The following is a 24,560-nucleotide window of genomic DNA, read 5'->3' on the forward strand; positions in this document are numbered from 1 at the left end:
CTGCTTGTGTTGTGGTGGAGGAGGAAGGAAGAGAGGGAAAAGGAAGGAGCTGCTGCTCCAGGGCAGGCTCCCCCAACACCGAAAGGAACCACAGGAGAGCAGTGGAGAGGGTCTCGGGAGGGAATACTACTAGCGCCCGTTCGCTGTTGCTGTGCGCTGTGCAGGGTGCAACGGCATCCGCATCCGCGATTCCGTCCGCGGCGCCATCGCCTCCCCCAATCAGATCAATCCATCCCCTCGCCCTCCTCGGCTCCTCTTCCTCGTCCTCCGAATCGCTGGAAGGCGGAGCTGCAGAGACCGGAGCCGCCGGCGCTCCACCAAAACTAAAGTACGTAGTAGATAGAGGAATCCCCAAATCCGAATCGCCCCCATCGATTGTGAGTTTGTTGTTGTTGCTGCGTCTCAAGCTAGACTAGATTTTTTTTTTCGATTCTTATCGTAGATAGATCGAATCCATCGATTCGATTCATCGCTCCATCGACTGGTGGTAGATAGAGATAGGGTTCATACGCCCATTGATTCGACGATGTTCCGCCGCGACTGCGTGGGACCGCCGCCGCCATGCCCCACGGCCGCCGCCCTCCACCTTCGCAGCCCGCCGTCTTGACCAAACCCAAACCCTGACTCCGACCCCGGTTCCCCGCGGGAAGATTATATAAGAGCCAGAACACAAGCGGCGGCCCGTGTGCACCAACTACCACCACCACCACCGGAGCAACAGGATGGCCGATAGCGGCGGACTCAGCGCCAACAACGCCGCCGCCGCCAACGAAGACGACGACGCCAACACTGCGCCTTTCCCCGACACGGTCCGTATCTTAACCCATCTTTGTCTTTTTTTTTTATCTATCTAATATACCCCATCAATCCACTTTCGATTCTCTCTGATTCGACGATTGCTGGCTTGATTCTCACCCAAATCAAATCTCCACTGCCTTGCCTTACACAGGTCCAGGTCGGAGGATCTCCCGAGTACAAGGTCGAGAGGAAGCTGGGCAAAGGTGGCTTCGGCCATGTCTTTCTTGGCCGACGTCTGACTGCTGCCCATGCTGGACGCTCTGCGGCGTCTGCTGCCCAAGAGGTTGCCATCAAATTTGAGCACACTACCAGCAAGGGCTGTACCTACGGCCCTCCAGCTGAATGGCAAGTCTACACGTAAGTCTGCTCATCACCCTCATCGTCGTTCCTGTCTTTCATGTCCCACTACCACCAACAGATAGTCAGATACTATGTTATTACTACTGTTCATGCTTCTAAGTGACTGCTTCTAATCATGTACCAGCGCTCTAGGAGGCACGCACGGTGTGCCCAAGGTGCATTATAAAGGTCGCCAGGGTGACTACTATGTCATGGTACCGTTCTTCTCCTTCCTGCTGCCATCTCCTCCTCCTCTAATCTTGGATAATGGACGACCCTTCTGGGTTTAGCTAATGGAGAAATTGACTCTTCTGGGACCAGTGCTCTTTCTTTATCGAGAGAAGGGATTTTCGCTACTGAAAGAATCACTTGTAATTTGTTTGATTCCTTTTTACCTCTCCAGATTATGGATATGCTGGGGCCTAGCTTGTGGGATTCATGGAATTCATTAGGCCAATCGTGAGTTCCTTAACTCTACTACCTCTGACCTCTCCCAGCGGTTGCCATTGTTTTTTCCTACCCTTTTTTCTCCCCTTCCTGTTTGTATTAACTTGTGCTGAAAAACTTCAGCATGTCATCGGAAATGGTGGCTTGCATTGCCATGGAGTCCATTTCCATCTTGGAAAGCATGCATTCTAAAGGGTAAGCGGACATCTCAGGCATGCTTAATGGCTAATGTTTAATTCATCAGTCTCTTTTTTATGCTTCTGTGCTTTGCTTTTCAGATATGTGCATGGAGACGTCAAACCTGAGAACTTTCTTCTGGGGCAGCCTTCAACGCCTCAAGAAAAGAAACTTTATCTTGTGGATCTTGGATTAGGTAAACAAGCCTGTTCCAATCAGTATGTTATTAACTTGCATGTTTTTTTGTGAAATCATTTCCCTTTCCTATTTCTGCTAGATTACTAGTGGTCTGTGGAGGATTCAGTCTTGACCATCTTAACTGCTTCTGTGTTAATTTTCACTTGACAGCAACAAAGTGGAGAGATACTGCCAGTGGACAACATGTTGGTTATGATCAACGTCCTGATGCCTTTAGGTTTGCCACTTTGTCTTTTATGTGTCATAATATAATATTCATATTTTTCTGCTAATTGTGGCATTAGTTCTATGTCTAAATTTCTTTCTTGCCTTTATAATCTAGAGGAACAGTCAGATATGCTAGTGTCCATGCACATTTAGGAAGAACCGCTAGCAGGAGAGATGATTTGGAGTCACTTGCCTATACACTAGTATTCCTTCACCGGGGCAGGTTGCCATGGCAGGGATACCAGGTATCTTACTGTATAATCTTTCTCTCTCCAAAAAATCAGAACTATTTTTTTCTTGAGTAGTCTTGTTTGACCATTGATCTTTTTTGGGCCTGTGTTTACAGGGAGATAATAAATCATTTTTGGTGTGCAAGAGAAAGATGAGTACCTCACCTGAGACCCTTTGCGGCATATGTCCTCAACCTTTCAAGCAGTTTCTTGAGATCGTTGTCAACATGAAGTTTGATGAAGAGCCAAACTATTCTAAGTTGATTTCATTATTTGACAGTTTAATTGGACCAATCCCTTCCATTAGACCAATCAATACTGATGGAGCTCAAAAGGTCTGTTTCAGGCATCACATACTTGCATTGGCGAGTTGAAGTGAAATGAACCTTTAAAAATCTAGATACACCTGGCTTATGTATTTTGTTGACATGCTCACCCTGCAGGTAGGGCAGAAGCGTGCCAGGTTGCTTAATGATGATGACGACCATGTAAAAAAGAAGATTCGGCTGGGTGCCCCTGCAACCCAGTGGATTTCAGTATACAATTCAAGGCAACCTATGAAGCAGAGGTTAATATCAATTCTCAAGTTAATTTTCTTCTGTTGACTGTATATCCTGTTTCAAGTATCTATGATTAACTTCTGCTGTTGATAGGTACCACTATAATGTGGCTGACGCAAGGTTAGCGCAACATGTGGAGAAAGGAAATGAGGATGGTTTGTTGATAAGTTCAATATCATCATGCTCAAATCTTTGGGCAATCATTATGGATGCAGGAACTGGCTTCTCAGCTCAAGTCTATGAGCTATCTTCACACTTTCTTCATAAGGTAGGACCTTCCCATCTGCACCTCATGTAATTCATTCTCTTTCGATGTTCTCAATTTTGCCAAAAAAAAACAGGAATGGATTATGGAGCAATGGGATAAAAGTTACTACATCAGTTCTGTTGCTGGCTCCAACAATGGAAGTTCTATTGTAGTGATGTCAAAAGGTATTTTTTTTTGTGTGACATACATCATTATCTTATTGTGTCCCGCTTGCTTGTGACAAGAACTGTTTGTTGTCGCTGTTGCTGGCTTGCTGCATATATATTCATTACATTATTTTCCCTACAACTGCAGTATATCTGTGACTATTCTATATCTTATAGTTTATAATGTACCCACTTGAATGAGCCTGAAAAGTAAACCTGAACAACAAAAAGGAAAACACAAGTGTCTCACCAGTTGCCTGACAGCAGGAACAGTATCTGCTCAAGCACCTCTGATATGCACCTGTCATCAGAATTACCTATCACTTGCTTGGTCCTTTTCCTTTTCGTAATGTAGACCCTGTCACAATTGTGTGTCTTTGACAGATATAGTTTTTTTCGTTGGTCCTCTGATATAGTATGTTCGATGGCCAGGCACACCATATACACAGCAATCTTACAAAGTCAGTGATTCCTTTCCATTTAAGTGGATAAACAAGAAGTGGAAGGAAGGTTTTCATGTGACTTCAATGGCAACATCAGGCAATCGATGGGCTATAGTCATGTCCCGCAGTGCTGGTTTTTCTGAGCAGGTTTGCACCGATGCTGAACTCCATATAGAGAGATAACGTTGTATATGATTCTCATTTCATTGTGAAGCATTTGATGGTTAGCAAAAGAAAAAAGCCAAGTGTCTTATGCTAGAGGTTTTAATATTTTCTTTCATGCTGCACTGTTTGCAAAGGACAGTAGAAAATGTTTTTAGTAGCAATGTGATTTTCTAAATGTTCAGGTGCATCTTCATTGATTGTTAGGTCTGGTATTTTATTTGCGGGATAGCCTTGAAGATGAGGAATGTGCTACTACGTGTACGTGATGAACAAAGATGGGGGTGCCTTGATCTTGATGGACTTAGCATTGCAATTCTTGCAGGTTGTGGAGTTGGACTTCTTGTACCCAAGTGAGGGCATCCATAGACGCTGGGACAATGGCTTTCGTATCACTGCAATGGCTGCCACAATGGATCAGTCTGCGCTGATCCTAAGCAAGCCAAGGCGTCGTCCGAGAGACGAGACACAAGAGACTCTGCGGACCACACAGTTTCCCAGTCAACATGTCAAGGTAGGACACGGGAGCCGTGTCTCTCTCTCTCTCTCTCTCTCTCTCTCTCTCTCTCTCTCTCTCTCTCTCTCTCTAGCTTGACCAGTGTTTTTTTCCTTACTTGTTCCTCTGGGCTGTCGCAGGATAAGTGGGCCAAGAATCTCTACCTTGCTGGGATATGCTATGGGCGAACCGTGGCCTAACATCGTCGGTTGCTGACCTAGCTGTTGTTTGATGTATATTTTTGAGTTTTCATCAGCTGCTACCAGCATGAGCCACAGGTACAGGGGAGCAGTGTCCTAGTCCATGGGAAGAAGATGAATGAATTCCGATGTATGTACCTGAACCTGATTCTAGGTTTGGTCTCGTAAGTTAATCGGGAGAGGTGGGTGCAGACAGAATAGCGTAGTAGCTACTGATCAGCCGTAACGTACCCGTCCGATCCAATAAAACGAGTCTGTAATGTGGCTTTTGCAGTGCATTTTCTGCATCATGTTAAGGAGAATTCTGTTTTTTTATTCAGTGATTATGAAGAGAAAATATAGAGCAGAGAATGTGTTTATTTTATTTTTTCTGTACAATACAATACAAGAGAAATGGATATGATATATTTGTATGACAGCGCAAAGAGGAGACGACGACTACTGGTCCTGCGGCGGAGGTGCGGCGGCTGACTGACGGAAAGAGAGCATGCTGGGCGAGTCAACTCTGACAATGACTTCTTCGCCGGCGGAGTCGTCGCTTGAGTTGTCCTCCTGCAAGTGCATAGCCTTCCGCCGCCGCCGCTGCTGGGCTGCCGGAGCCTCAACCTCAGCAGCGTCGTCTCTGAGAGGTAGAGCTGCCACTCGCTTCATGTTGGAGCCCTCTGATTGCACGGAGAGCAGAGGCCGTTCTTTGGATATGGATGGCATCCTTGGGTAGGACGAGCTTTGCTTCTGGTCTGTTGTCGTCGCCTGCACGCGATGACGCCCCTGCCGCCGGTGAGAGTGGCCCTGGCCGGAGGAGAGGATCACCATGCTGCCGTACATGCTCAGTTGCAGGGCCCTGGAAGACAAGCCGCCCGGCAGCATCTCAGCTGCTAGGCCTAGGTTGCCACGGGACCTCCGGAAGCTCTCGGGCCAGCTGAGCAAGCCGCTGTGCTCCTTGCTCATGCTCCGTGTTGGCTCATGACCTCCTCCTTGCCCTTGGGGCAGCAGCAGCCGCGACGCACTTCGATGAAGATGGGCCTCTGCCTCCTCCAAGAAGATGATCCGTGCTCTAGCTTCCACCTGATACCTAGGTGCAGTATGACAGTAGTCTATACCAGAGAGAGCGAGTCAAATCAGAGCCTTTTGTTGACTCTTTATTTCTTCATTATTATCTATAAATATATTAGCAAAAAACATATAGTATATATTATAATTATAACTATAATAAATAAAGAGACCTGAGGACTCGAGACCCAAGTCAGCATCGGATGGCAGAAGCACCGCTGGAGGCGTGATTAGAGTCAGGTTGTCGGTCTTCAAGAATCCTTCCAGCAAAATGCCAATGCAATTCTCCTCCACTTCCAAGTCTTCTCCCTTGATGTATATGTTCATGGTCGACCTTTCAGCAATGAGAACCCTCATCTCATGCATTCCCATTTTCTCGAATATGCGAGGGAGCAAAAGCCTGGCAAGAACCAGAGCGCTTTCCTGCCAACATTCATCCATCGAGTACCATTTATTTATTTATTTATTTTATTTACTAGTAGGAGTAATTATGTATTACCTGCCACAGGAAAACCTCAATCGAAGGATCTGAATGGCGCAGCTCTTCTATCTTTTCAGTTTCGATGAAGAAACAGTGTGCCACTGAATCCGTGGTCATGTCACAGATATATGGCTTTCCAATCAGCACCTCATACAGTCCCAAAGTGCTTCCATGTGATAGAATTGGATCTAAGCAATGCCTTCTGCTTAATCTCTGACTCGTCCACTGTTGTTGGTAAAATAAAAAGGGGGATAAAATGCCTCATTAGAACCAACAGTTCGTTCCCAACAGAATTTTGTTAGTGTTGTTGAGGCGCATACTGACCTTTACTACACCAATAGAAACAAGCCATATACCGGTTGGCCTGGAGCCTTCCCTATACAGGGTTGTGCCCTGTCCTCGCACGGTTTCCTTTGTATTACTTAGCAAAGGATCACGCACAGCAGCAGGCAGCGCGCCAACTAAAGGATGAGTGTTCAGAAGGTCACTGACTCTTGGCATTTTCACTATTGGTGGATTCCTCTGCAACTTCTTCAAGTCTGTCTGCCAAGTGAATTAGCTTAGCTTACTGGAGTTGTATAGGCATATTTAGTTAAATAATATTCCAGCTACCTGCAGAGCATCATCTAACTGGACCATTTCCTTCTCTTCCAGCAGCCCAGTCTTCTGGAGGTTTTGAATATACTCACTCAAGTGTGTCAGCACAGAATATGTGACTTGTCGTGTCTTTAGCACTCGTAGCACCTGAAATTTTGGGGGAAAATGATTTCAGAACCAGGGCACTGCAATTTATCAGCAGTAGGATTCTTTAGTTTAGTCATGCAATGATCTTTATCTTCATTATTATGTTGGTTTTGTACTTTCTTCTCCAAGTCTTATGGAGAGAAAACTGATTGTTTTTTTCCTCAAACATGCAGGACTGCTTGGTGAATATGTTACAAAGACTTTGTGTTGGAACTGAAAGGTCAACAACAGTTGAATGAAATGATAGAAGCACATTGTTACCACAAACCTGCGGGAATGTAACTCGAACATCTTCCAAGAATTTTCTAGCTTCCTCTCCCTCAGCGTTACTTTCATCAATAACAGTTCTTGCAACCTCACTATCGCCTGAAGAGAGAAGAAAACAAATAATAAATACCGAAACTGGTGAAGTGCATTAGCATCATACCAGAAGATTGAGCTTAGGGTATCTACAAAACAGAATGAAGGATGGACTCAATCAAAACCATAGTGTGTGGAACCTTTAATGAAGCTTTCATAGTTCAAACTGATATAACTCGGTTCGTTGTATCTTTTTCTATCTTAATGAAATGACACACAGCTCTCCTGCGTAGTTCCAAGAAAAAAAGTTCAAACTGATAAATAAATTGAGCTACCCCAGGTTTGTCCTCGTTGAAGTAACACTCAACCACAATTTCACCCTATAAAGTGGTTTTGCAGTGAAGGCTGGCTCTGTCACCCCACATGACCTAGCAGTTTGACAACCAAATGCTGTAACAGATTTCTGTGGTGAAGGTAAACCCTTCTTAAAAGTCTGCTTTCTATTGCCATTTGTGATCTACATGGCAACAACAATGTACAGCTATAGAAAATGTCCACCATACATGTAAATCTCATACATATGCGATTAGTACTGCTTCTCTTCTAGCACCCCCAAGAAATAATAGACAATTTGCAGGAAATAACACATCAAGTTCCCAATATATTACCAAGAAAATCATGTAGCTGTCGCCTTGCAATTCTGTGAGCACGAAGAAATGCAGCACAGATGTAACATCCAGACTCTAATCTTTCGACTGTGAAGTATGTGACAAGCTTTCGTGGTAACCTACTCATCTGAAGGAACCTATAGTAATTTGGGAACTGGACATTAGACTTTAAACCTTTCCAATCACATAATTTTTGTTCGGAAACAAGATCCATAGCTTCATCAACGGATCTCATCAGAATATTTGCTGTAGCTTGAGTTATTCGTCCTTCTTCAAGCATTCCCCAGTAAGCAGCTTGCACACCTGTTATAAAATATGTCCTTATAAATTGTCTCCTTTAACTAACATTCATTAACAACACTTTGTACATTAAGTTGCGAAGGTATAAAAGATAGAACCATGGAGGGAACAGTAAGCAAACAGTTTATGGATAAACACATATTGCATGAGAAGGCTGTAAAATTGGAAAGACAAATCGACATCAGTCACAACCCCAACATATCAAACTGATAAAATACTTCTCAACAAAAGAAATCATATCAAAAGTAATGGAGGCCAATCACTAGCAAAGTAGCAATTCATTTAGAAGACAGATAAATACCATCAAACTACAAAGACGGAAGGGCCTAGCTACATGTGCGGTTGCACTTGCTCTTCTTTTTAATGAAATATGCACTCAGGTGTGTTCATGAAAAAAATATTATCTGTATCAAATTCCATCAGACAACCTGATAAGTGATAACATACCATTCAAAAGCCGCACTCGGATATCTGTTAAGTTCATGATATGCATGTGATCATCTTTGCCACTGACATCATGGGGATGCTCTGGCTCATTGTCTAGGTCATTCAAACATGTGATATATTTCTTTACAGTAATCCAGTCAGCAGGTCCAAGTTCCTCGTCATCCCTTAGCTCACCAAAAGACTCTAATGCTTTGTTTAGCATTTCATATCTTGTATATTTCAATATACGAAGCTGCATAAAATCATATTGGAATCTTTATCTGGAGCATAAGTGAACGTATTTTCATAAATGAGAACCAGTTGTGCTATGAAAGCAATAAATCAGCAGAGAAAACAAACCTAGACAGATAGAAGATGGTGAATAAGAGGCATGGTTAATGATAGTGATAAAGGCTTCCTGAACACAATGTGTGAAATTATTAATATATTTTTCGCAACAAGGTCTGATGCTAATCTTGTTCAGATAGGAATTACAGTTTACAAATGGAACAATGTTTTGGTGGTGTTCTTCGGAGCAAAAGGTCTGTTTGTTATAAATACTTCCAACTAAAGAGGGAAAATCAACTGCTCTGGATTTTCTGCTACTTTTGTGAGTTGTCAAAAGAAGTGCATACTTAAACACATGATTCTCTTTGAATCATATTGTTGCAAGAATTGCTAATATACCTTTTGTGATGAAAGATACATTGCTTTAATGTGACTTCAAACCAGCATTAAATTAAAGAGTAAATATTCCTTTTCTTGTACTCATGTACTCATATATATTTCCCCCATGGGGCTATTATACAATACAAGTTGTATTCATAAAATGGTAGTAGGGCATAAGTCAGGTTTAGGGCTTCTTCTTTTCATCTTCTGCTGTCGCTGGCAAAGGATCTATTATCTCAATCAATTCATAAGTAATTTTGCACTAGGCATGCTAGCATACATACAGATAAAGTAAATGTCTGCAACATAGCACGGGTGTCAAACTTTTGTGAGATGAGTATATTGATGACCATTAACCTTGAGATCTTGGAGGCACTAGGCTAAGTGGCAGATTCGCAGCACATAAAACATGCCTTCACCACTTCACTAGTAATTAGTTGAAGGGAGAGGACAGGTGGGTACACAAGGAGATAAATGCCAAGTTGGAATTGGAGATGACAATTTATGAAATTAACCTTTGTGGCCGACAATTTGTCCATGCTGAGCATATGTAGCAAAAATTGTGTGGTTGAGCCATTAAAAATCAATGTCAGAAACACGATGCCACCAGTGAAGAACACAAACTGCATAAGATATAACATTAGCAAAGTTCATATTAGACATTTGACACTTCCACACACAAGAGGGGCGTACCATTGTTCCAACTTCTGGTTTAAGGTAAGGTTGAACTGCATCGCTGGTACGCTAGTAAAAATATTCCAATAAATGCATTAGAAAACTCTGCAGTAAACTAATGTACTTACATGAAAATGAAGCACAGAGAAAAAGGTTTATTGATACACAAATGAAACTGATTTACCTTAACAGATAATGATAGTGACAGAGCAACAGCCCCTCGCAGCCCTGACCAAACAAGAATCATGGCCTCTTTCCAGTCCAACCCATACCCAAACTGACGCAACAAAGGGTACAAAACACCAACAACTATAAGTCGAGATATCTGTACAAAGACATAGAGCAGCAGAAGGAAGCCCCATGAACTGCCTACAAGAGCAAGATATAAAATCAATGTGCATACAACAAGATTTAATAGGGTTAATCTCGAACAAAAGCTCATACCAAAACTTCAAATAGTGTTATCAAATTTTATATATGAAATCATATACAAAACATGATTTTGCTGCACAATGATATCTAACCCAAGATGAAACGTTCAAGCATATGTTTTTCATAATCAAATGCCAAGTGTTTGAAGTATAGGCTAACTGAAGTAGAATCAGAAGTTCCCTACGGCACTAAAATTCAGAAGCAGGGCAGAGGGATCTAATACAGGGTTAGTTCAACAATTATCTTTTATATATAGCTCATTAACATGTTGTATAAATACCAGCCTTTTATGCATTCCACTATGATGAACATGGGACACCACATGTCAAAACTAGAATTTTTTCTTTAGCCCACCAAAGTTTTTTTTTTTTTTCACAAAGGTGTTAGGTTTTCCTTAACTTGGGCCAACCCTAACCAGGGTGGCCATATAGTTGCCATACAAGGGCCTCATGGGCCTAGCCACATGGGCCTGTACCACTCATACTCCAACAGTTACGAGCAAAACTGAGATGATGTTGATTAATTCAGGTGCATATCTGTATGTTGAATCAAAGTATTCGAATATACGATTTAAGTATTCGAATATGGATACATAATCGAATGTTGAATATTCGGACTTGAATACGGATAGATCTGAACTTCTCTAAACTAATTTAGTCTCAAATACGATCGGAAAATATCCATCCGTACCATTTTCATCGCTAAAAGCTTCCACCGGTCGAGGTGCGGTGCGGCCGGAGAGAGCAGAGCAGAGGCCAGAGGGGATTTTATTTTTTTGTGTCGTTGGGCATGGCATGCATTGGAGTTGGCGTTGGCGTCTTGCGTTGCCCAGGCGAGATAGACAACGGATGGAGACACAATGACGCAACGCAATACGGGGATATGATGATCGTGGTCTTGGCCATCGAAGCGACACACGAAACGAAAGAAGCACTCGCATTAGCATACCATCTTTCATAAACACTGATTCTAGGTTTGGTCTCGTAAGTTAATCGGGAGAGGTGGGTGCAGACAGAATAGCGTAGTAGCTACTGATCAGCCGTACCACTATGATGAACATGGGACACCACATGTCAAAACTAGAATTTTTTCTTTAGCCCACCAAAGTTTTTTTTTTCACAAAGGTGTTAGGTTTTCCTTAACTTGGGCCAACCCTAACCAGGGTGGCCATATAGTTGCCATACAAGGGCCTCATGGGCCTAGCCACATGGGCCTGTACCATTCATACTCCAACAGTTACGAGCAAAACTGAGATGATGTTGATTAATTCAGGTGCATATCTGTATGTTGAATCAAAGTCTGAGCTAATGAGAGCTAAAACATAAATATAAAAGAATAAAAATAAAAAATAAAAAAAAGAGGTGGTTCCATCATAAAACTTGTTGGTCCATCATAAAAGAAGACGTCATGGCAGCCATCTCTGCAGTTTGGAGTAGGAGACTTGCAAATTTTGGAGTGCTCAATTCTGCATACATCATACTCCTCCCAAAGAAGGAAGGGGCCGAACAACCCACCGGATTTCAGACCTATAAGCTTGGTGCATAGCTTTGCCAAATTAAGCACAAAGTTGCTTTCTAACCGTCTTGCTCCAAGGCTGCAGCAAATTATATCTCCCATTCAGAGCGCATTCATAAAAGGACGCTTTGAAACCAGCACTAGGGAATAGGCCTGCCTAAGCGCCACCCCGAGATCGGAAGCGAGGGGTGGTAAGACAGCCCGCCGGGCTGCCACCGGAGAGGAAGCAAGAGATAAGAAAGCAAGCTAGCAAGACAGATACCCTTGCCTTGGAGGACTGTTAATTAGTAATCTGGACTAAGGGGGAGCAAAAAATATGGCAGCTTGATCGCTCGATTGCTCGGTTACTTCCTCGAAGTGCTAGCTTCTTATCTTTCAAGGAACTACTACCTTGAATCTCTGAGCTGTGGCCCATGAAGCCTATTCAAGCAGAACAACCACTCCGGTTCTTCTCAGCTCTTCTTTCCAGTCCCTACAGATAATTTCATGCTAGTGCAGCAGACAGCGAGATTTCTTAATCAACAGAAACAGGCACGTATTCTTCTCAAATTGGATATTTCAAAAGCATTTGACTCCGTGGCTTGGTCCTTCCTCCTTGAAATTTTGCAGCAGCTTGGCTTTGGACAAGTTTGGAGGGAGATAATCAGTGGTCTGCTTTACTCTTCATCCACCCAAGTGCTACTGAATGGAAGCCCTGGAGATCATATCATCCATCGGCGTGGATTACGGCAGGGCGCCCCCCTCTCCCCGATGTTGTTCATCTTGGTCGTGGATGTTTTAGGGCATATGATTTCCAAGGCTGAGGCTGAGGGATTGTTGATGTCACTGTCAAGGCGGGCCTTGCAGCACCGGATTTCTATTTATGCAGATGATGTGGTGTTATTTCTTAGACCAGTGGCTGGGGATATCAATTTAACAATGGGCATTCTTGATCTGTTTGGAGAGGCAACAGGGCTCAAGACAAACTTACAGAAAAGTAGTGTGCTACCCATTAGATGTGGTGAAACTGAGATGTCAACTATACAGAACCTGCTGCCATGTGAACTTGCTAGTTTTCCATGCAAATATCTGGGTTTGCCCCTCTCCCTGAAGAAACTTACTAAGGAGCAAGTGCAGTACTAAGGAGCAAGTGCAGCCAATTATTGACCGCATTGCCGATCAGCTTCCGGGCTGGAAAGCGAATCTGATGACCAAAATTGGGAGAAAAGTTCTAGTACAATCAGTGCTCACTGGCATGCTTATCTATATGCTCATGGCTATTGATCTTCCACCATGAGCCATCAAAGCAGTGGATAAAATTAGGCGTGGTTTTCTTTGGAAAGGTCGAAGGGATGCACAGGGAGGGCACTGTCTGGTTGCGTGGGTCAAAGTTGTTAAGTATATGATGAAGATCGAGTCAATAGGCCTATCTATAGGCTCTATCTATATATAGCCAGCTCTATCTATATATATAGCCAGGGGGCTCTCTATATATATGTACGACTCCATCTCTGGAGTGCTTGTACTTCGTGATCCCAAAGGTACGTAACATGGTACCAGAGCTATGGGATTAGGGTTAGGATTAGATTAATCTGACCCACGATCCAGTTCTTTCTCCTTGGGATCCTCCTTTCATCGCACGGCCCGTCGCCGCGTTCCCTCGTCGCCGTCTTCGCGCGGCTTATCGCTGTGTCCCTCGTCGATTGTCCCGAGGCTTCTTCAGCGTGCGGAGATCGTGATCGTGATCGTGATCGCGGGCGTCCGCCCGAGTCTTCTTCACGTGTGCGGACTCATCCGTAGCGGGGTGCGCGCGCGTGGACTCGCCCGTCGCGGGGTGCGCGATTCTGCGCGACTCTGTCCGCCTGCCGACTCCTCTGCTCCGTCTGTGCCTCCCCCGCTTCGTCTGCCTGTTGCCTCCCCTGCTCTGTCTGCCTGTTGTTGGCAGAGGAGGTCCTGCACGTCCAGCAAACAGAGGGGGTCGTCTGCTGCTTATACCACTGTGGTAACAGATTGCTGCCTCCCTCATCTTTGGTCAGCTGTTAGCAGTTCTTGTCAATCATGTCTCAGTCTCAGCTCAATGCAATTGTCATCCGTATTACTTTAGAGGGTCCAAATTATCCTGAATGGGCTTTCTGCGTGGAAACTGCATTACGAGGTCATGGTTTACTGCATCATCTAACTGATAATGCCCCTAAGGCTAAGGTTGGGGTATCAATGATGGCAAAGTGATGGCTGCTATGGTCAATAGTACTAAACAGTCTTTGATTATGAGTCTATCTAAGTTCGAAACTGCTAAGGCCATATGGGAAAATCTAAAGCAGCGCTATGTACAGGACAGTGGGGCTCTTTTACATAGTCTTATGCAGCAAACTCATGTCATTGAGCAGAATGAAATGTCCATTGATGAGTACTATTCTGCTTTTGATCGACTGATGGGATCATTGACTTCCATGGTACCTGAATGTTCAGCTGCTTCTTGTCCAGCACATAAATTTATTGAGAAGTTCTTCACCTATAGATTTGTCATGGGAGTTCGAGCTGAGTATGATTCCATCCGTACATGGTTACTTCATAGTTCTTCTGATCTCACTATGGCAAATGCTCTGTCAGACTTACTTGCAGAAGAAACTCGTCTCAAGTCCCTGTCATCTACAATGTCTCCTGGTGTGTTGGCAGCTTCTCGGAGGACTAGTACACCCAACAATACTTCTGCAGATCCCTGTAAGCATTGTGGCAGGACTGGTCATCTTTCAAACAATTGTTTCTCTCATCATCCAGAGAAGTTGGCTGAGTACCGTGCACGGCGTGCTGCTCGTGGTCGTGGCCGTGGTACTGGTTCCACTCCTAGAGGTTCAGCTAGTGGTACTGTTTCTGTTGCTGCCTCCTCGACTGTCAGTGCTCCTTCGTCTTGGATGCTTGATTCTGGAGCCTCATTTCATGTGACATCTGATCAGTCCCAGCTGGTTGCCTGCAAGCCGGTCACTGATGGCACTTCTATTCAGACAGCTGATGATATTTCTTGTCATATTACTCATCAGGGTTCACTTTGCAACAATCATTTCTCTGTACCTAATGTTTCCTTTGTACCTCAGTTGTCTATGAATCTTTTGTCAGTTGGTCAAGTTACCGACCAGAATTGTTTCGTTGGTTTTGATGACTCATCTTGTTTTATTCAGGACCGTCGCAGCGGGAAAGTGATTGGGACTGGCCATCGCCGTAAGGGTGCTTCTAGCCTTTATGTTCTAGACACCCTACGTCTTCCTTCGTCAGTTGCACCTACAACCCATGCCTCATCCGCTGCATCGTCCTCTGCCTCCTTTGCCCAGTGGCATCATCGTCTTGGTCATCTTTGTGGGTCTCGTTTGTCCTTCATGATTAATAAAGGTTGTTTAGGTCATACATCTATTGAGTCTAGTTTTCATTGTAAGGGTTGTAAACTTGGCAAACAAATACAACTTCCTTATTCTTCTAGTGTTTCTCAATCTGCTAGACCTTTTGATCTTATTCATTCAGATGTATGGGGTCCTGCACCTTTTGCTACAAAGGGTGGTCTGGTCACAAATATTATGTCATTTTTATTGATGATTTTTCTCGCTATACATGGATATATTTTATGAAACATCGTTCACAGTTGTGTTCCATTTATCAAACTTTTGCTCGAATGGTTCACACACAATTTTCTGCTCCGATTAAAATTCTTCGCTCAGACTCTGGGGTGAATATTTGTCTGCTGCTTTTCGCCATTTTTTGTCCTCTGAGGGTACCCTTGCACAGCTTTCTTGTCCAGATGCTCATGCTCAGAATGGCGTTGCTGAACGCAAACATCGCCATCTCATAGAGACAGCTCGCATCCTTTTGATTTCATCCTTTGTTCCTTCTCATTTTTGGGGTGAAGCTGTTTCCACTGTTGTTTATCTCATCAATAGGCAACCATCATCCAAGTTGTCTGACCGATGCCCTGTGAAGTACTTTATGGTACCCCTCCAAAATATGACCATCTTCGTGTTTTTGGATGCACATGCTATGTTTTGCTTGCCCCTCGTGAGCGCACGAAATTGACTGCCCAGTCTGTTGAGTGTGTTTTCCTGGGATATAGTTTTGAGCATAAGATCGATGCTATGATCCTTCTTCCCGTCGCATACGCATCTCTCGTGATGTTACTTTTGTTGAGGACCATCCTTTCTTTTATAACCCTTCCACTAAGCCTTCATATTCTCCCATAGAGTCCACCTCCTTTTTGATCCTTCCTCTAAATTCATCCACAGATGATGCTTCCGCCCCATCTGATCCACGTATTTCCATCACACCACCTTTACCTCCTACAACATCCTCGCCTCCATCACATTCTTTTTCAAAACCACCTATTACACGTGTCTACAACCGTCGTTCCTCCCAGCTTCAGCCTAGTTCTCCCTCCACCATGGCTAGTCCTGATGAGCCCGCTGCAGATGCTTCTAATAATAACATTGATGATTCACATGTTGATGAGTTACAGGTTGCTCCACGGTATAATCTCCGAGACCACAGTACTATTCATCCTGAAGAGAAGTATGGTTTTCCCCAAGTGCATGCTATTGTTGATGAGCCATCCACTTATCAGGAAGCCTCTCAAATTCCAGAATGGCAGCTAGCTATGTCTGAGCAACTTGCTGCCCTTGATCGTCAAGCCACTTGGGATCTTGTTCCACTGCCATTGCACACAGTACCTATTACATCTAAGTGGGTATTCAAAGTTAAGACCAAGTCAGATGGCTCTATAGAGAGATATAAGGCTCGTCTTGTTGCTAGAGGTTTTCAGCAGACTCAGGGTCTAGATTATGATGAGACTTTTGCACCTGTTGCTCATATGACAACAGTTCGTACATTGATTGCAGTTGCTTCAGCTTCTTCCTGGTCCATATCTCAAATGGATGTCAAGAATGCCTTTCTTAATGGTGATTTGACTGAAGAAGTTTATATGCAGCCACCCCCAGGAGTTGTTGCTCCCCTAGGATATGTCTGTCGTCTTCGCCGTGCTTTATATGGTCTTAAACAGGCTCCTCATGCTTGGCATGAGCGTTTTGTCTCAGTGATACAGGCTGCTGGCTTCTCAGCTAGTGATCATGATCCGGCTCTATTTGTTCATTTATCACCGCGTGGTCGTACGTTGCTTCTTCTCTACGTTGATGATATGCTGATTACGGGCGATGATGAGGATCATATTTCCCATGTGAAGCAACAACTTAGTGCTGAATTTCAGATGTTGGATTTGGGTCCTCTCAGTTATTTCTTAGGCATTGAGGTCAAGAAGTCCACTAAGGGATATCATCTTTCTCAGTCTAAGTACATACAGGATCTTATTGCTCGTTCAGACATCTCTGATGACCGGACTGCTGCTACTCCTATGGATCTTCACTTGCAGCTTCGTCTCACTGATGGGGTGCCTCTTCAGGATCCCTCTCGATATCGACATATTGTGGGCAGCCTTGTTTATCTTACTGTCACCAGGCCAGACATTGCTCATGCTGTCCATATTTTGAGTCAATTTGTTTGTGCCCCAACTTCTATTCATTTTGGACATCTACTTCGTGTGCTACGATATTTACGGGGAACATCATCTCAGAGTTTATTCTATGCACATGACAGTCCGCTTCAGCTTCATGCTTACTCGGACTCCACATGGGCGAGTGACCCAAATGATCGACGCTCCATCATAGGATACTGTATTCTTCTTGGTTCTTCTACCATTGGATGGAAGTCCAAGAAACAAGCAGTTGTATCTCGTTCTAGTATAGAGGCTGAACTTCGAGCCCTTGCTACCACTACTGCAGAGATTGTATGGCTGCGATGGTTGTTGGCAGATTTTGGTGTTTCTTGTAATGTTGCCACACCTCTTTTCTGTGATAATACAGGGGCCATACAGATTGCCAATGATCCTGTGAAGCATGAACTTACAAAGCATATTGGTGTGGATGCTTTCTTTACTCGGTCTCATTGTCAACAGAAAACTATTGCTCTCCAGTATGTGCCTTCAGAGTTGCAATTGGCTGACTTTTTCACTAAAGCACAAACTCGAGAGCAGCATCGACTTCACTTGATCAAACTCAATGCTTCCATTCCTCCGCTTCCACCTTGAGTTTGAAGGGGGGTGTTAAGTATATGATGAAGATCAAGTCAATAGGCCTATCTATAGGCTCTATCTATATATAGCCGGCTCTATCTATATATAGCCAGGGGGCTCTCTATATATATGTACGACTCCATCTCTGGAGTGCTTGTACTTCGTGATCCCAAAGGTACGTAACAAAAGTATGTTGACCAATTGAATTGGGTGGATTAGGAATTGCAGATCTCAAGTCCCTTAGCTGGGCCTTGCGAATGCGTTGGCTCTGGCTACAAAAAACAGAACCTGATCGCCCATGGGCAGACCTCCCAATCCAGGTTCCTGAACAAGTAAGGGTCTTCTTTGCAGCGGCAATTTATTCTGAGGTTGGAGATGGAGCAACAACCCTTTTCTGGACAGATAAATGGCTTCATGGTCAATGCATTGCAGATGTGGCACCTCGCCTCTTCGCTGCTGTTGCTATAAGGAGACGCAGGAAGAGGACGGTGCAAGAAGCCCTCTCCAACCATACATGGATTTCAGATTTACAGGGAGCTCGCATGGTTGGTTTTATCACTGAGTTTTTCCGCCTATGGGACCTCTAATCAGACTTTGAGCTGCAGCCTGAAGTAGAAGATAAACATGTGTGGCAACTTGCTTCAGATGGGCAGTATTCCGCTAAATCAGCTTATGAGGGCCTATTTTTGGGTTCTATTCCTTTCAGACCGTGGGAGAAAATTTGGAAGACTTGGGCGCCACCTAAATGTCGCTTCTTTTTGTGGCTGGTTGCTCATAATAGATGTTGGACAGCAGATCGTTTAGCTCGCTGAGGTCTCCCTCATCCTAAGTGCTGTCCTTTGTGTGACCAAGCATCCGAAACCATTGATCATCTCCTCATTGGATGTGTCTTCACAAGAGAGTTCTGGTTCCGATTCTTGTCACAAGTTGGCCTACAATCCCTCTCTCCTCAGCCCACTGAACTATCCTTTTTAGATTGGTGGGATAGAGCGACTAGTGGTACCAGTGACAGAATCTCACATGGAATCAATTCTCTCATAATTCTTGGAGCTGGACTGTATGGACTCATCGCAACAGGTGTGTTTTTGATGGAGCAGCCCCTCATATTGGAAGAATTGTGATCATTGCTAGAGATGAGCATAAATTATGGTCGTTGGCTGGGGCCAGAGGTATTTCCCTCCTGACTGCCTCCCATGCAGAATGCTAGGATCCTTGAACTTCTGCTGGTCGCCTCTTGAAACATATTCTCGGGTGCGCTGACATCCTAAGGATCAGATTCCCTATTTTTTTCATCACTTCTTAATAGAATGATGCGCAGCTGTGTGGTTGACCCACCATGAGTTTGCGCGCGCGCGGGGGGGGGGGGGGGGGGGGGGGGGGGTCTTACCCCTTTGGGCTTGGAATAGGGATTGGTTGGCCACTTATTCTAACAGCTGCCTTCTTTCTCATCCTTCTTTGACCAACGAGTCCATAACAAACAGGAAAACTGATTTGCTCATAGTAAGAATTGGATCTTTCTATTTCATATTATTCTGCTGTGAACTGTGATTTGATTTGTAATAGTTCCAATATCCATATATTGAATGGGACGTGGTGATCAATTAGGTTCAACTCACCATAATATCAAAACATGTAACAAAAATCAAAGCCAATTCAGTAGAAGCCAAATGGATTATCTGAACATGTCATGGTCAAGGGTGAGGTGGCTTTTGTATATTTCACTTGGACAGATTTTTTTTTCTCCTGAATATGTGTGCATCATTATATTATATTTAAGAAGAGAAAAGGGGGTTCAGAGAAACCCTTATAACACAGACCACTCACTCATAGGCTTATAAAAGCAGACGCACCAGTACTAGATTGGAAAAAACTGACCTCGACCTAAAGGACATATAGAAATAAATTTCAGGATGTACATGGTGCATACCGTGCCTCTCAAAGTGGGCATTATTTTGTAGAACGCCATCTGCAATAACAACCCCACTGAAGGGAATTCACATGTGAGAAACTTTACAACTGTGTCATTATGAAGCATAAGATCAAAGCAAGCAGGAGTGGACAGAGAGCTGCCAGAGAAAAAACCAGAGAAAGTTTTTTTTTCCCATGTGTACAGAAGAGCTGCCAATACCTCAGTATAAAAATAAGTGTGTTTGCAATGTAAGCAACCATTTCCCTGAATACAAGAGTAAGAACAAAGCAAACATGAAACTCGGATCAGCTGAATACTCATATATCAGAAAAGTAAAGAACTATCTTGCAGAGCATATATGCAAGATCATGTACATGATTTACAGAAGAAAAGAAGTCAATAATTTGATGTGTTCCTAGTAATACCCAGATTAGGATACCTTAATTTAGGCCCTGTTTAGTTCCCACCCAAAAACTTTTCACCCTGTCCCATCGAATGTTTGGACACATGCATGGAGCATTAAATATAGATAAAAAAATAACTAATTGCACAGTTTGCATGAAAACTGCGAGACAGATCTTTTAAGCCTAATTAGTCCATGATTAGCCATAATTGCTATAGTAACACACATGTGCTAATGACACATTAACTAGGTTTAATAAATTCGGCTCGCGGTTTCCAGGCGAGTTATGTAATCAGTTTTTCAATTAATATCCGAACATCCCTTCTGACATCCGATGGGACACCCAAAAACTTTTCACTCACGAACTAAACAAGGCCTTAGTGTCAACTGAAAAGATTTCATAGTACTTGTTAGCATGTTTACTGCTTCCTATATTACTAGCCGGCTGTTGCCTAGGAACCTCCCCTGTTTACTTCCCCTCTTTACTGCTAGTGTTTACTTCTCCAGTTACTGCTAGTCGGCTGATGCCTGGACTGTCGCCTGAGAGCTTCCCTCTTTCTCCTCTCTTGTGTTAGTCTAGCTCCTATTTAAATCACTGTAATCTGGTTTACTCCATATGAATGGAATATGAGCTTGTTCTGTTGAAGTGTATAAGTGGATTGCCCACCTCTTCCCAATGGCTTAAGCTTTTGGGTTCATTTGGTTATTGCATGAAACCTAACACGGTATCAAAACCAAAGATCTCGAGTTTGAATTCTAGTAGAGACATCATTTAAGTCCTCCACTCCTTTATTTCCACGTTTACGCCTTGTCTGTGGCTGCCCATGAGTGGGAGTGTTGAAGTGTATAAGTGGATTGGCCACCTCTTCCCAATGGCTTAAGTTTTTGGGTTCATCTGGGGTTGGTGCGTGAAACCTAACAGGTTCAACCTCTGTCAGTACTTTTGGTAACCACCACTGGCATATTATTCATCAACAAAATTAGGATAAGAATCACAGAGACACTAAGTGCCAGAATTGTTCCATGCAAAAAAATGGTATTAAATGATTGTGTATTTATGTCGTTATGGTTTTATAAGTTTCTGTAATGATTCTTTTTGTTGGTTACAGATCCCAAATTAACATGGCTAGTAAATAGCTATGACAGACCCTCAAATTAGTTCCCGTAGTGCAATAAGTAGTTCACCAGCAATTCCAATTCCACCACCCTGGCTGACTCCTTGTTTAGCTTCCCCAGTTATGCAAACACAGTGATACCGGCATAGCACGGCAGTAGGACCTCTAGTTTGGAGGCTGACTTGTTTCTATAAGATACATACCAGAAATGGTGTAAACTTTGCTGACTTTCACCCTTAAAAGCAGTTTTTGCAAAAGCTGCATAGAACCTGCCAGGTAACACGGTCAATATGAGAGAAATGATATTAAATAACATGCAAAAACTATTTGTGGATACAAGTTTACTAACATTCCCAGTGTCATGACGGTCAAAACACCAGAGACCTCGAGTGAGTCTTGCGCCTGATACAAATGAACATTAGCAAAAGCAAAGTCTCCAAGAAAATAGAGGGAAGTAAGGACTTCTGAGTGGCATGGTCTTACAGTGAAGAAAGCTATATAGCTGACAGCAAGAGTAAGTGCAATCTCTATGATTGTATCATTAAAAATAAAGCCTAGCCACAGTATTGACATGATTCCAAATGCAAGGCCCAGAGCAACACTGATCAAAGAAGGTACTAATCAGCATTATACACACATATCCATATAATTCATTCTGAATGTAAAAAAGAAATTCCACATACGCTCCAAGTGAAACTTCAGACAAGAACTTTATTATTGAGCCAGCATCAAAGGTTCTTCCAAGCACCATTCGATAGAATAACTGATAGACAACGATAGCGGTCCTGTAGAATTCGAGGTCATTTAGCATGAGTTTTTTTTAAATGACCGGCAGGAGTTCTGCTCGGCAATATATTAATAGAGAAGAAGAGTGAGTTTAAACAACCGGCAGGAGTTCTGCCTGATCATTTAGCATGAGGTAGCTCTCACAGATTCTATAACTGTATATTAACTGAAGTTGAAAACTTCTATATTTCTAGGTATCATGTATGCACCACAATACCTAATATGTAGCTAATACATACAATGAGGAGAGTGAATACCATAGTACATAGGTCATGAAAGCATAAGTCCAGTGCTTATCTACCTAGGATATTTATCTAGAGTAGTTGGTGGCTGCTGTGTCAGCACCTTATCTTTATAGCATCTACTTTAGCATCTCTAGAATATGCTGTAATCCATTCTTAAGGACCAAGCAAGCTACCCTATATGTATCCCCAACCTTGCCATAGTTGTGGTAAGGCTAATGAAATGAAAAACCTAGCCTCAAATCCTGTTATTTGTGTCCAACAATTGGTATCTAGACCTAGTCTCTTACCTGGGGTTTTTCCCCGTTACCAATCCCAATCCAGCCATGTCCGTCCGCTCCTACTCCTCTTCCTCTTCCAATCGCTCCACCACTTCAAGCGTACGGCGCAGGCAAGCTGCAGGGGAGGACGTGCGGAACGCAGAGCTGCTCACAGCAGAGAGACGTGAGCGGGAGGCGGCAGAGCGGGCGGCTGCGGCTGGCTGCCGCCGAGGAGGCCGCGGTCGCGGCCGCTGCGGCTCAAGCAGCGGCAGCGCAGGCAGCTGGCCTGACGGAAGCAGATGGCGGCCTCGTCCATGAGCGGCAAGGCGCAGAGGTGGACTGAGCGGATGCGGGCCGCGCGGGACGTGACATCAACGCGTGTTGGGAGCGGGTCCACACAGGTGCGCGGGGCGAGCAAGTGGACGCGGACGCAGACCAGCTCGCAGAAGGGCGCGACTTGGACCTAAGTGGACGCAGCGTCCTCGACCTGCGCTGAGGTGGGCGCAACCGCGACCTGGACACGGCCCTGCGGGGCGCAGGGGACCGACGCGGCCTCAACACGGACTCAGACCTGGGCGGCTTCGGCGGACGCAACGTAGGGAACCACGACGGGAGTCTTCATCGGCTACGCGGAGGGCGTCAAGGCCTACCGCATCCTCGACCCTGCGACACAGCGCGTCCGCATCTCCCGGGACGTCGTGTTCGATGAAGGGCGAGGCTGGGCTTGGGACAAGGCGGTGGACGATGGCTCGACTTCGACTTAGACTTTGTTGTCGACTACGTCCACTTCGGGGGAGCTAGGGGAGCTAGCAGCTCATCCTCACCGAGCTTGTCCACCTCGGCACCCGGCTCGCCATTACCTTCAGCGAGTCCTCCACCACCTACACCACCAGCGAGTTCCACACTGGCTACGCCCTGCTCTCCTACACCGGTGGTGCCCCATCTACACCGGCTCTGCACACTCCCACACCGGCACCAGCACCCACACCTCTAGGATCGGCACCGACAGCTTCAGTCCGTGATGAGCAGTGCACGGTGGAGTTTGCCACTCCGCTGTCCGTCCACGAGGATCGCATCGATGCGTACCACGACAACGAGCCTCTGCGCTACTGCACCTTGGACAACATCTTTGGTGATCAGCCCGTCCCTGGACTGGTGATTCATGACTTCGAGGCGAAGCTGCACCTAGCACACGAAGACGGCGAGCCTCGCTCCTTTGCTGAGGCGGAGGGAGACGCGGCCGCGATGCAGCAGGAGATGGACACGGTCGAGCGGAACCGGACGTGGGAGCTGGCGGATCTTCCTGCCGGTCACCACGTCATCACCCTTAAGTGGGTCTACAAGCTCAAGAAGGATGAGGCCAGGGCAGTGATCAAGCACAAAGCACGTCTGGTGGCGCGCGGTTTTGTCCAGCAGGAGGGAGTCGACTTCGACGACGCCTTCGCGCCCGTCACGCGGATGGAGTCCGTTCGTCTCCTCCTCGCGCTAGCGGTCCAGGAAGGTTGGCGTGTGCACCACATGGACGTCAAGTCTGCCTTCCTCAATGGTGACCTGAAGGAGGAGGTCTACGTCCACCAGCCGCTAGGATTCATCATCCTCGACAAGGAGAACAAGGTTCTTTGCCTGCGCAAGGCCCTCTACAGCTTGCGGCAGGCGCCTCGAGCTTGGAATGCCAAGCTGGACTCCACCCTCAAGCAAATGGGGTTCCAACAAAGTCCTCATGAAGCTGCTGTCTACCGACGGGGTAAGGATGGCAATGCCCTGTTGGTAGGCGTCTACGTCGACGACTTGGTGATCACCAGCACCAAGGAGGTTGAGGTGCAGGCGTTCAAGGA

The 24,560-nt window shown here is 44.8% G+C and overlaps 2 protein-coding genes across 5 annotated transcripts in view; one reads left to right on the plus strand and one right to left on the minus strand.

Moving 5' to 3' along the window:
- Positions 1–11,463, plus strand: LOC110437676 (casein kinase 1-like protein HD16). 4 transcript variants are annotated; one of them, XR_002455592.1, is made up of 16 exons: positions 5–809; positions 950–1,155; positions 1,283–1,352; positions 1,541–1,596; positions 1,708–1,779; positions 1,863–1,957; positions 2,110–2,176; positions 2,282–2,411; positions 2,513–2,731; positions 2,840–2,964; positions 3,050–3,224; positions 3,298–3,388; positions 3,803–3,960; positions 4,301–4,489; positions 4,612–4,825; positions 11,390–11,463. XR_002455592.1 is itself a non-coding variant. In XM_021466240.1 (16 exons), exons 2-16 carry the CDS (start codon positions 723–725, stop codon positions 4,669–4,671), a joined length of 1,800 nt encoding a protein of 599 aa, XP_021321915.1. In that variant the 5' UTR covers positions 5–328; positions 443–722; the 3' UTR covers positions 4,672–5,017. The 4 variants fall into 4 exon arrangements, 2 of the variants coding, with proteins under 2 accessions (XP_021321915.1, XP_021321914.1); XM_021466240.1 differs by lacking the exon at positions 11,390–11,463 and having other exon boundaries at positions 5–328; positions 443–809; positions 4,612–5,017; XR_002455593.1 differs by lacking the exon at positions 11,390–11,463 and having other exon boundaries at positions 1–809; positions 4,183–4,489; positions 4,612–5,017.
- The window catches only part of LOC8065267 (sodium/hydrogen exchanger 8), a 24,516-nt gene continuing 4,966 nt past the window's right edge, over positions 5,011–24,560 (minus strand). Inside the window, exons 6-22 of the mRNA XM_002443629.2 lie at positions 22,121–22,222; positions 21,921–22,038; positions 21,787–21,839; positions 21,641–21,706; positions 20,139–20,183; positions 19,938–19,993; positions 10,169–10,353; positions 10,003–10,053; positions 9,825–9,932; positions 8,662–8,893; positions 7,915–8,217; positions 7,215–7,312; positions 6,815–6,946; positions 6,527–6,745; positions 6,221–6,427; positions 5,895–6,144; positions 5,011–5,765 (exon numbers count right to left, since the gene is read on the minus strand). Of these exons, the coding sequence (XP_002443674.1) occupies positions 5,110–5,765; positions 5,895–6,144; positions 6,221–6,427; positions 6,527–6,745; positions 6,815–6,946; positions 7,215–7,312; positions 7,915–8,217; positions 8,662–8,893; positions 9,825–9,932; positions 10,003–10,053; positions 10,169–10,353; positions 19,938–19,993; positions 20,139–20,183; positions 21,641–21,706; positions 21,787–21,839; positions 21,921–22,038; positions 22,121–22,222 (2,881 nt within the window). The 3' untranslated portion in view covers positions 5,011–5,109. The remainder of the gene's footprint in view (positions 5,766–5,894; positions 6,145–6,220; positions 6,428–6,526; positions 6,746–6,814; positions 6,947–7,214; positions 7,313–7,914; positions 8,218–8,661; positions 8,894–9,824; positions 9,933–10,002; positions 10,054–10,168; positions 10,354–19,937; positions 19,994–20,138; positions 20,184–21,640; positions 21,707–21,786; positions 21,840–21,920; positions 22,039–22,120; positions 22,223–24,560) is intronic.

The sequence above is a fragment of the Sorghum bicolor genome, chromosome 8 (assembly GCF_000003195.3).
Source record: "Sorghum bicolor cultivar BTx623 chromosome 8, Sorghum_bicolor_NCBIv3, whole genome shotgun sequence".
Classification (NCBI taxonomy): Eukaryota; Viridiplantae; Streptophyta; class Magnoliopsida; order Poales; family Poaceae; genus Sorghum; species Sorghum bicolor.